This window comes from Bombina bombina, chromosome 3 (assembly GCF_027579735.1).
Source record: "Bombina bombina isolate aBomBom1 chromosome 3, aBomBom1.pri, whole genome shotgun sequence".
NCBI classification, from domain to species: Eukaryota; Metazoa; Chordata; class Amphibia; order Anura; family Bombinatoridae; genus Bombina; species Bombina bombina.
Window position 1 is genome coordinate 155,788,920 of NC_069501.1, and position 13,144 is coordinate 155,802,063.

Sequence of the window (13,144 nt, forward strand, 5' to 3'; positions counted from 1 at the left end):
ACTAAATAAATAAAAACACAGACACTTGAACTTGGGTGAAAAAGGCCGCAGCCCGCATTTATTATAAAATTAAATGAAGATCAAGACTTTATTAAACACAAACTTCATTTAAAAGTGCTTGCCCTAAAACACAAGGGCGTGCCTTCCACTGGCTCTCAGCCCACCATAACCTCTCCCCATATCTGAGGAGGTACCCACAATAATGATTTAAATTTTTTAGGCTAGCACCTCGCACCAGCTGAGACATCCACATACCAAACAAAAGGGGAGGGAGGGAGGGACGCTTCTTTCCAGGTCCGCTTCTTCTGACGCTGAAGAGAAAGTGAGCAACGGCTCAGAAGACCACGCCCTTCGCCTAGAGTGAGGTCACTGGCCCCTCCTCTCTTAGGCAATCGAACGGGGCCTCATTGACCACACATCTAGGCATTTTATATGCTTAAACTAAATAAATAAAAACACAGACACTTGAACTTGGGTGAAAAAGGCCGCAGCCCGCATTTATTATAAAATTAAATGAAGATCAAGACTTTATTAAACACAAACTTCATTTAAAAGTGCTTGCCCTAAAACACAAGGGCGTGCCTTCCACTGGCTCTCAGCCAGGCACGCCCCCACCATAACCTCTCCCCATATATGAGGAGGTACCCACAATAATTATTTAAATTTTTTAGGCTAGCACCCCGCCACTGCACGAGTTACAATCGTGCACGAACCCACAGGGCTAAGGCCTTTTTCACACCCTCGCTTAGATTAACATTAAACAGATGGAGCCCTACCTCATTAAGGTGAACACCATCATTCAAAAAGAAACATCTACCCACTTCACCTTCAAATTCCACATGCCTAATAGCACACCCACCCAATTTGGCCACAAAGCTAGAAATAGTTCTATTGACCTTCTTTCTAGAGCCATCCAAACGCCTAATATCCCAAGCTGATCTCCAGGAGATTCTGCATTCTATGTCAGACCAAACAATTGTGATTCGGGGAAATAATTCCTTCAACCTAATAATATCCCACTTAATCATGTCTATTAAACCTTTTTGAGACATAAAACCCAGGTCGTTACCCCCTGCGTGAATCACTAGAATATCAGGAGGATGAAAAAGTCTCGCCCAGCTAATGACTTGCCCAACCAATTGCTCCCATTTCATACCCCTAATGACAAACGATTTAATAAACACATTCTCAGAAGGGCAACCAAGCTGACACCCAGTATCTTTACATGAAGCCGCCTTTCTCGCCCAGTAAACATAGGAGTGTCCCACAATCCAACAATGCGGGGGACCTGCTGAAACAAAAACTAGCACACTAAATCTAGCCTAACATAAGACCTAAAACATTCAGACTTCCACTTCCCAATCCTTTTAACCACACTTTCATTCAAACCCAGAATGCTAGCTTCCATAGCTGCCCCAATCCTAAAAGAATGGCAACCAAATTCCTTACTATTAATACCAATGTACTCCAAAGCTTTTCTCATGACAGATTCAAATTGAAAGCGAGATAAAGAGGATCCATCCTCGTGAATCAATAAAGCTCCCCCAACTGACTGATCTCTACAACATAAATAATCCTTAACTGCCGTAACTGGGCAGCACACCCCACCAATTTAATTCAAACAAACCCAACAACCCCTACCTTCTTGATCCGTTTTCGATTTCTTTAACCATAACAAAACATCGTGTTCATTTAAAACAACATCCTCCAACATAAAACCACCCTGACTCCAACGATTAGCAGAAACCAATTCTGAAATTCTAAAAGCACCAAAAAATGCTAACAAAAATGAAGCCTTGAATAATAGAACCTCAAAACTAGAAAAACAAATCTTAGGTAAAACCAACACCATTCTCTCAACTATAGAAAAAACTAAAGAACGTCTCTTATCCAAAGCCACCTTACGCCTCAACAAACCTCTCACCGCCATACGTATACAAATTTTTTTGGACAAATCAGACCAATCCAACATTTTAAACAAAAAGGTCATTGCCGCCATGTTCCTTTTTATCACTGATTTAGAATTTTTTTTATCTCTCCATTCCTCAATCCAACACAGAAGCAAACTCACTTCATCCACATGACCATCGTTTTCCAACAGTTTATTCAACCAGAGCACCCATACTGACACATAAGCCTTCCACGTACCAGGAGCTAAGGCTCCCCTCACCCAATTCACAACTCTAGAAAATTCAGGTACCACATTTCCTCCGGGCACGTAGCACCCACCGTGTCTGCATCCGGAACAGCCTCTCGAAACCTCTGCCACTGAAAACGAGAAAGAGCATCAGCCCCAACATTCTCCTTTCCAGGAACGTGAACAGCTCTAAAATACACATTATGCTTCATACATTCGAAAACAAACATTCTGATCAAACCAATTACCGGTTTAGAGCTTGATGATAAACGATTGATGGCAAAAACAACACCCAAGTTATCAGAATGAAAAGTCACCTTTTTGTTTTCTAACTCGCAACCCCAGATCTTCAAAGCCACCACTAACGGGAATAACTCCAGAAAAACGAGGTTCATGGTAAGGCCCGCCTCGGCCCAGGTTTCAGGCCAAGAACCTGAACACCACTTGTTACCAAACAAAGCACCAAAACCATGTGCTCCAGAAGCATCAGTAAATAGATGCAACTCACTGTTCAAAATTTCAGCAGATTGAATTAAAGAATTACCATTAAACTCCTTTAAGAAGGCCTTCCAAACACGTAAATCCTCCTTAACATGAGCAGACAGACGTATCCTAAAATGGGGAATCTTAACCCCAACTGTTGACAACGACAATCTCCTGCAGAAAATCCTGCCAACTGGGATAATCCTACAAGCAAAATTAAGCTTACCAACTAAGGATTGAGTTTCCTTCAATGACAGCTTCTTTTTCTTAAGGGCAAAGTCAAGTGAAAAAAACAAATCTTTCACTTTATCCTCAGGCAGCCTACACTCCATAACCACAGTATCAATGCAGATACCCAGAAAACTAATTACGGAAGAAGGCCCTTCTGACTTATCGCTGGCAATTGGAATACCAAAATCCCCAGCCATAGCAACAAAAGAGTCCATAAGCACCTGACACGAATTAAATCCAGAAGGACCCACGAAAAGAAAATCATCCAAATAATGGATAACCGATGAAAGCCCAGAAATCTGTTTAACCACCCATTCCAGAAAACAACTGAATTTTTCGAATAAGGAACAAGAAATAGAGCAGCCAATAGGTAGACATAAATCCACAAAATAGGAACCATCTACAAAACATCCCAATAAGTGGTGACAAGAAGGATGAACAGGTAAAAGTCTAAAAGCCGACTCAATATCCACCTTAGCCAACAAGGCATTAGGACCCGCTTCTCTCACTAATGATAAAGCCTTATCAAAAGAAGCATATCTTACCATAGACAATTCAGGGTCAATCCCGTCATTAACCGAAAAACCTTTCGGAAAAGACAAGTGATGAATAAGCCTAAACTGATTCGGAACCTTCTTTGGAACAACACCCAAGGGAGACACCCTTAGATTATCAAAAGGAGGAACAGTGAAGGGTCCCGCCATTCTAACAAGAGACACCTCCTTCTGAATCTTCTCCTAAACAACACCAGGAAATTCTTTCGCAGACTTAAGATTACCAGCAAAAACAGATTCAATCCCAACTACAAAAGGAATAAGAAAGCCATCATTGAAACCCTTAAACTAAATTTCTGCATCAGATGCCGAACCTTTTCTCCTACCGTACAACCTTAACCAAGGCTCCATCTTTTCTACTTTCACCGGAGTCTTGGCCTTGAATGACACTCTCAACTTTTGATGAAGATTTAACCCTCTTAAAGCACTTGACACTGGAATGAACTCCTCCACAAAAGGAGCATTCATGCTTGTACTTACAAGCTGAACCGAATTTACACGCTCCCTCATTGAACTGAAAACAGAGACCTTTCCTAAAGGCCACCGCAGATGATGAGGAAGATGATGCACCAGCAACAACTCCTGAACCCCGAAAGGACTGAGCTGACCTTAAAGGAGTCATAAGCTCCAGCCAAATACCCATGTCCCTATCATCCCAAAGCATCTCAGGACGAACCGCCAAACGTTGACGGAATTGTTCGTCATACTTCCACCATGCCAGACCGCCATAAGTACGACAAGCACTAGCTATCTCGTCCAAATAGCAAAAAAGGGAAGAACACAGTTCTGGGTTCCTCTCACCTATCACACTAGCCAAAATGCAAAAGGCCCTAGACCAGTTATATAACGTTTTAGGAATCTTCCTAAATCTCTTTCTACGCTCATCCTCATCCTTCTTACCAGAATCACTCTTAGAATCGTCCTTACTGTCAAAACTTTGATCCACCGGAAGCAGAGAAAATATCTCAATAAATTCACGCCTCCAAATTTTTTCTTTTATACCTTTAGAAAGATGAATGCCCAAAGGCCCAACTGAACACAGACAAGGCCGCCTAAGGGCCTGGTCAGATATTCTAACCTGACCAGAAACTGAAGGAATACCAGATGCAACAGAAACAGCCTGGTCCGGGGGACCTCCCCCAGGTGCCATGTGCTGAGAAACCCAAGCGCCCACTGGGCCCGAAGGAACACTAATATTAGAATGAGAACCACTTTCCATTTGAGATACTAAATCCTTTAAACCTCTAAATAGCACCTCACAACGATCATCTGAAACATTCGCATTTTGCACAGGAATCACACCACTACTCACACCATCAACACATGAAACATTAGAACCTTCCTTTGATATACCTGTTTCCTTCCTTGAGTCCAGGCGTCTAGGTTCACTTCCCTGCCTCAGACCATCCCTTTCTTTATGACTCCTTCTATCCGGAGTCCTAGATCTCCTGTATCTCACTCTCTCCCTTGACTGACTGTCGAGAGTACCCCAAATAGCCATTTCTCCTGACTCCTGATTCTTTCTGATGCTAACAGGCGACCGGGATCTTACTTGACGCCGTGCAACTGGAATCCTGGATCTTCTTTCTTGTCTGTCTCTTCCTCCTGAACTGCCCTGTGACCGAGAGGATGCGTAACCCCTGTTAGCTACACACCTACCACTAACGTCTAAATTAGCTACCCTGTTCCCCTTATCAGAGATAGGCCTAGCAAAAGTTTCCCTATCCTCAACTGAGTGAAAACTCCTATCAATAACACTACTATTAATATTCTCCCTTTTTTCAGGAATCAGTGCCCTAATTAAATGTGACAACATTTCCATACCCCCTACCTGTTCTGAAGCAACTGGTCCTGAAACAGATGTCGATTGCTCCTCTTCCTCTCCAAAGTCGCTATAATGATCCTCAGTCCATAAGGAATCTCCATCTTCATGTTCACTCCGACGAGTGAATTCCTTCTGTCCTGCCGTGTCACATCTATCCTGAAAAACAACTGGAGGAAAGGAAACATTACCCTGCCTAACGGCAGCCCCCCTGAAATCCTTAATACTCTGACTACCAAAACTATGCCTCTCCCTACTACTCTGTCTATTATCTGAATCTAAACTATAATTATCAGTACTCCTTCCCACCTCCTCCCTTCCAACTAGTCTAGCATCCTTGGACACAATGTAATCTTGTCCGGAAACCGAATCACAATGTTTAGTCTTCTTTAATGCCTTTCTACCAGACCCTTTATTTCCAGGGTCGTCAAAGTTTAATGCTCTCCTAGCTGATTCTGACGTAGGCCCTGCTGACACATTGGCCTCAGGCCTAGTGCCCGTTATGCTCCCTCTCACAGAATAAACATTTGTATTACCCCTGGCATCTTTAATAAGAGCCGTAATGTCCTGCTTTTGATTCCCCCCAGGCCCTGAGGCCATAAAGCTCGTCCTGTCAGACATGCCGGCTGAGCCTGAAAAGGCCGTTACCTGTTCCGAAAAAGGCGCCAAAACTGAAGGGGCCTCTTCATCCGAATTGCTCTCTATTGCCCCCATTGCGACCTCCTCTGCCATTTGCTCCCCACCGGACACCTCACCGCAACCTGAAAGAGAGAAGAAATTACCTGTCCCAGGCTCCGATACCGGAATCCGTAACTCCTCCTGGTCGCCGGTGACTCTGCTCCTGCTCCGACTCTTGCTGCCTACTCCGACCTTGGATGCGACGGTGCAGGCCTGCACCGCCCGTTGCGCTGGAACTCCACCTGCTGACGACGCCTTCACCGATCTTCTTCCTCTGCTGCTGGAGTCCCGCCTCCTGCCACTCGATGGACTTAGCCTCACCGGTGGACGAGATCTCCGAACAGGCCTAGATGCTCCTGCACCCGCCGTCTCCGCTCCTCCGGATCCGCCGACCTCTTCAGGGACCAGTCTCTTCTTCAACCAATCGACTCCCTTCGTCCTCACCAGCTCCTGGACCGTGCCGAGAATTGATTGAAGATCCGCCATGGTAAGTACAGGAACGCTTCTTTCCAGGTAAGTACAGGAACGCTTCTTTCCAGGTCCGCTTCTTCCGACGCTAAAGAGAAAGTGAGCAACGGCTCAGAAGACCACGCCCTACGCCTAGAGTGAGGTCACTGGCCCCTCCTCTCTTAGGCAATCGACCGGGGCCTCATTTCTGGAATACACCCTATATACTTGCTTCTGAAATTATAAACTTTTTAACCATTTTTCATAAATCACAAATAAATTACTGTATTATTGTTTAGTTTATTTTTGTTTTATCTATTTGAAATGTATTTGTTCAATCATTTGTATTTTTTTTCTAGTTTAGTTAGCATAATTCCAGTGTCTAATGTTTTCCTATCTGTTTGTTTTTTAGCGTAAAACTAGTTTTGGGGCCTTTGATCGTTTAAGGAAACAATCCACATCAAAATCAGAAGATGTCCATGAGGTTTGTGCTTTGCTTGATATGTAAAATATTTGCTCTGTACCCTTTATGTAGCTGGTAACTTTGGCATAGTAGTTAGTACATTCATGTTTTTTTTTCCTGGTGGGGCCAAATAAATAAAATGCCCCAAACTGAATGATGTCAGTGACACCAAATGCATTATGGGAGAGCTGCTTGTTGTACACAAGCTTTATATCATTTTAAAAATTGTGACGCAATGGCATCAATTAAGTAACTCAAGTGTGTGCCAAAGGGTTAATATAAAAGGCTATTGATTTATATGTCTGTATTTTCACTAATCTGCTTACATTTGTCCAAACTTGATGCAGCGTTAACCCTTTACTAAACACCATTAAAAGGAGCTATGAACCTTTAAATACAAAGATTATTAACAGTTTGAGATAAGGCAGGAATAACACAAAGTAAATAACGGCAAAGCGGAAAAAGCCTCATCAGTAATAGAAGGGATAGAGCTAATGGCTAATTCTACTAGCATTTATAGCAGACAAAAAGAAAATGTAGTGTTGAAGACTTTAAAAAAAGAAATAAAAAACAGAAGGAAATTGTGACCTTGTAGCATCAGACCACCAAATCTTTATGTATGAAATAATTATCTTAGTCCTGGATGGTTGTACATTAAATTCAATAACAGCAATGAAACACTCAATATCTTTATATTTATATTTCTGTATCAGTTATCCATTTTAGTTTTAAAAAGATTATAATGTATTGCAAATATATATGTGTGTGTATATATATATATACTGTGTGTGGTTTTATTAATTCCTTGATTTTAGTTTAATTCACCAACCTCTTTAAAATCAATCAATCAACAAGACGTAGACATGTGCAACAGCAAATAGTTTGTTTTGGACTAATCATTTGTAACAAATATTTTGAAAAATTAGTTTTTTTGAATATTCCTTTGCTACCCTGTTCCCTATATTGAATATTTGTTAACATTCACATTAGTTTTCATTAAAACTAACGTTAAAATTAACAGTGTCACAACTGGACCGGCCAATCCAAACTGAGGAAATAATTAATGTTATTAAACATCAACCTAACGGTAAAGCCCCTGGTCCAGATGGTTTCACCACTACCTACTATAAATAAAAAAAATTCCATGTTAGCCCACAACTATGTAAAACATTCCCTTTCTAAAACAATCACAAGAAGCCACAATAGTTCTGCTGCTCAAACCAGGAAAACCCTCTGATCATGTTATGAATTATAGACCAATTTCCCTATTAAATACGGACTCAAACATTTTTGCCAAATATTAGCGAATAGAATTTGCCCCATCTTACCCCATCTTATCCATGGAGACCAAGTTGGCTTCATTATGAATAGAGAGGCAAAGGATAACACAATCCACAGACTTCACTTAATACAACATGCTCTAGCATCCAACACTCAAACCGTACTGATTTCCACAGATGCAGAAAAAGCATTCAATCATGTAGATTGTACATTTTTATATCAATCCCTAGAGAGATTTGGTTTCAGAGTAGAGAAGGCATTTTAGGAAAGATATTCGCCCCATATAAAATAACCCAAGCGCACGTATTTTAATAAATGGCACTATCTCTGAACCCTTCTATATTAAAAATGGCAGACTTGGGTGCCCCCTTCTATTTGCTTGCACCATCGAGATACTAGCCATCAAAATAGGGGTAAATAACGCTATTAAAGGCATAACTCTCCAAACTGACATATAAAAGCTATCTCTTTTTGCGGACGATATACTTCTTACACTAACTTATCCTAGCATATCAATCCCAGAATTAATGATGGAGTTTAACGATTTTAGAAAATCTCTAACTTTTTAATTAACTTTTCGAAGTCAGAAATATGAATCTTAACTTAACCATGGCAGAATTACACCTCACACAAAAAATCTGTCCATTTTGGTGACAGTCTACGTCCATCAAATATTTAAGGAACTCACTAACACGCCAACATTCAGATTTAATAGCACTCAACTATGACACTCTCAAAAAGAACATAATTGTAGACCTTAGCTTTTGGAGATCTAAGCGCCTAAATTGGTTAGGGAGAATTGGGACTATAACCATGAATATACTACCTAGACTTCTGTATATTTTTCAAACTATCCCAATTCCTCTTCCAACATCTTATATGACTTCCCTACAGAAAATTATTAATGATTACATATGGGACAGAAAACATCCCAGGATTAACAAAAAACTAATGTGCCTTCCTAAAACATCAGGAGGAATGGGAGTCCCAGACTTAGAGAAATATTTACAGGCTATATTCCTACAAAGAGTGGTAGACTGGAAATTAAACAGATTCAGCTGTATATATGCAACACACTCTCATCCAGATCATAAAAGTTCATATGAATACAGGGAAGGCTTTCACGCTAAGTGTCAGGTTAAATGCTTATGTAGTAAATACAGCTGTGTATGCCTTTTCCCTTTCAAAGTAAACCAAGTGTTCCAATACTTATAGCAAAGTTCCAAAATATTAAATATCTCTGTTAAGCTGCTTAGTATAATTGGTCTGACACACTGTGCACAAACCTACATACTGATCAATCGGATGCAATATATACATTGCAGTTAGCAACAGTGTTGCAGTGAGTATTCAGGTATAACATCTTGTATCATTTGTAAACACCAGCACACTGAACTTACGAGGTAAATAGCACAAAGTCTAAAAACAGCTTTCTACTCATAGTACCAGCCCCACTATGCGGGATAGTGGTCTCCTTTAATCCCTTCCACTAACACCGGTCTGGGAGGAAGAAGCTTCACAGAGTTGATCGTAGCCTCCAGGCGGGTCCCCACTCGCCAACAAGGTACACAAACAGCAGAAGTAGAAGAAATACGATCGTATTTCCTCTACTTCTGCTGTTTGTGGTAGACTGGAACACTATTTACCAGGAAAAGATATGGGTCAAGATAGAACACCAAATATGCCGTTATCACCATCTAGGCTCATTATGTTGGCTGGATGATACAAAGGGACCAACAAAGTCAATAGATAACTACATAATTGCAGAAAAATTTAAGATGTGGGCTAGATTGACAGTTAAATACCCTCTACTCTCCTCTAAACCTTCACATTTAACTCCACTCCTGGGTAACTAAACCCACTAGATAGGCAGAGCAATCTTCCCCTTTTTATCCTATCAAAAGCTGGAAAAATGCACCCTAGGTCGAAACTCCTAGAAAAATAATTTGTTACGCTCCCCAAAACATTTTGAAAAACTGTGCATGTTAAAATCACCAATCCAACATACCTTATCCATTATATACAATATGTTGCAACAGGTTCCAATAGGCACGGAACACCAATATCTAAAACATTGGGATAAAGAGTTAAACACTAAAATCTCTCCTAGTGATAAGCATAAAATATAAAAAAGAACAATGAAAGCCTCTACATCAGCCCAGATCTAAGAAATTAATTTTAAGATACTTCATCGCTGGTATTACACCCCCAGACGTTTAAAGACCCTATATCCACAGAGATCTGACCTGTTTTAACGTTGTAAAAAAAGAGGTGGGAAATATGGGACATATTTTGTGGACTTGCACTAAATTCAATCCTTTCTGGAAGGAGGTAATAACCCAAACAGAGAAGTTGTTGGGAATAAATATATCACCAGACCCGCTACTATGGCTCTTAAATAAACCTCTCCAAAAAATACCTGCAACACATCTGGTCTTACTCCAAATTGCATCTAACAGTGCTAAAACATTAATTGCCCAATTTTGGAAGCAAGATCAATCTCCTACTATAGCTCTAGGGGTTGATACTATAAAGACCTTTCAATTAGAGAAATAACATTATATAAAAACGATGCGCAACGATTTCTTTCACAAGTTTTATTTGGGAAGATTACATACACAATAAATACACTAAATTATGTATGACACAAGATATCAATCTCTATCAATTATGCGAAAATATCAGACGGACATGTGGTCGAGTGAAGCAAAATGGGCTTCACCCCATAATTGAGAATCATCACACGTTCTTCTCTATATTTATTTTCTTATTTATTTTCTTTATAAAGTAAAAAAAAATAAAAAGGAATGAGGTTAATGCTCAATAATGATCATGTCATTAATATGTGTGCTACCTTGATGTATAATATCTACAGTATGTATAATGGAATTTGCCCATACAATGTACATATATATATGATAAATAATACCTTAATAAAAATTCTAGGACATATACTTACCTATAGTAATCCTCCTATTAGTGCAGCCCGGACTCTGAAAAAATGTCATATGAGTAGGGCTTCCCAATGCTCTATGTTTAAGTAATAACCTTTAAAAGCTAATTTAAATGATAAAAATATATACTAACAAATATGATTAGTATATATTTGTTATTCTTTAAATTAGTAGTATTAGTAGTATTAGAAACTAATATCCGATATTCATTACAAATTTGCATTTGTAACTAAACAAATGGACATCTCTAGTATTCAGCATATGACTTTGTTAAAATCAAAGTATTGAAAAGTTGTCTTAGTTCATAGATCAGTAACATTTTGAGGGTATAGATTAATAAGTGCCATATTATATACATGGGGGGGGTTGATTTATAAATATAAAGTAGCACATGGCTCCATATTATATATATTGGGGGGAGTCATTTAATATTACCTTAAACATTATGGGCAAGATTAAAGGTGACACACTATTCTTCGTGCAGTACCCGATAAGCAATATTGCTACCGTGCTAATTAGTGCGCATATTACAAGTTGAACGAAAATCGTTGTGCTCAAGTGCAAACAAAATTTGCACTCAACAGATTAGTGTGCCTGAAGACCTAACGAAACTTGAAGTGCTGATCTTCACGTCATTTGACAGGGGTTCTCTAACTGTTTTGAGACCCATTTCCTCCTCAGATAACCTACAGAAGGCAGAGGTGTAGACAGGAGTTCAGCCAGGCAGTGAAAATACCAGGCAGATGGCACCAGCATCCTATGTGAGCATGTCTGCCAATTCCATAATCTACAGTGTGTTGTTACTTTTTATAACCTTACAGATCATTGGTATTGTGCTTGCACTGTCTAGGATGGGCCCTTCTAATGGAAGCAGTGTTCTGCAGCTAAGGTGAGAAAGGTAAACAAAGGTGTTGACAGGTAAGTCTAATGCACCTTTATAGCCCGTAGGTTATTAGCATGATCATGTACACATGTTTTGCATAGCCTGGGAAAATAGTCAAACACCCCATTTAACATTACATTCAGTGTTATGCACTTCTGGGCACTTTTTGTTTTTTAAGACCCAAGGGGGTAATTTTTGGCACAAAAATAGTGTGACTTTACTCTCCTTCACCATAAAGAAACTGTGAGAGCGAACAGCAGGGTAAATTTAAAACAAGTCCTTTATTTTCAAAAAGTTAAAGTTAAAAGTAGATGGTCCAAAACAGCATAAAAAGTTGCACACAAGCACCTAGGGTAGGCAAGCTTACGCGTTTCGACTGTTAAGCCGTAATCATAGCATAGGACAGCCTACTCCAGGTGATGCTTATATACACATAATTGACATCAAAGGTTAAAACAACTCCCCTAGGTGTATTAACAGTTCGTGTGCCAGAAACCGACCTATATACAAATTTGATACAACATACTTATAGTACATACTTGAGAGATAACGTACAATTAATGAAAGCATCAGTGTATAGATGCTTATAGGACGCTTTATGTAGTGAAGCACAATGTTTAAACGGCACTGGAGTAAGTATGGTGAATGTGGTGCTGATACCGCATAAAAAGAAACACAATGATATATGTAAATATATATCCAAAAGGGTATGCACTGAGTGGGTAATATACTGGATATACAAAATGCTGTAATTCAACGCTAAAATGTAGCCACAGTTCCAAAATAATAATAATGCACTGGATATATATACAGCATAATACCTGTATGAAAACATATGTAGGTATATAAAATGTGCAAAACATTGCAAAGGTAGCTGGGATTAAACGTATATAGATGTTCTATGGTATTAAAGTGCATGAACAATAGAGCTCAACACTAGATGAACACATAAATGGTATAACTGACCTGAACATATGTGGTATCCTTGCTAGGGATTCAATTGCCTATTGTATACTAACACATCCTAGGGCTACCTAGATACGTATATATGTAGGCCTTTCTAGTACCCAAGGGGGCATTTTACAGCTCATATAATAGATGACCCAAGCACCGGTAGTGCTGATGATAAGAAATGTTACTAGTAATGATGGTAATACTAATTAGAGTCAGGGGGTGTTGTGGAAGTGTACTTGATGGACCTAAGAGATAGT

At 39.7% G+C, this 13,144-nt stretch overlaps 1 protein-coding gene across 1 annotated transcript in view; it reads left to right on the forward strand.

Moving 5' to 3' along the window:
- The window catches only part of SAMSN1 (SAM domain, SH3 domain and nuclear localization signals 1), a 365,841-nt gene that overhangs the window by 283,691 nt on the left and 69,006 nt on the right, over window positions 1–13,144 (forward strand). The window contains exon 10 of the mRNA XM_053705191.1: window positions 6,765–6,836. Coding sequence (XP_053561166.1) covers window positions 6,765–6,836 — 72 coding nt within the window. The remainder of the gene's footprint in view (window positions 1–6,764; window positions 6,837–13,144) is intronic.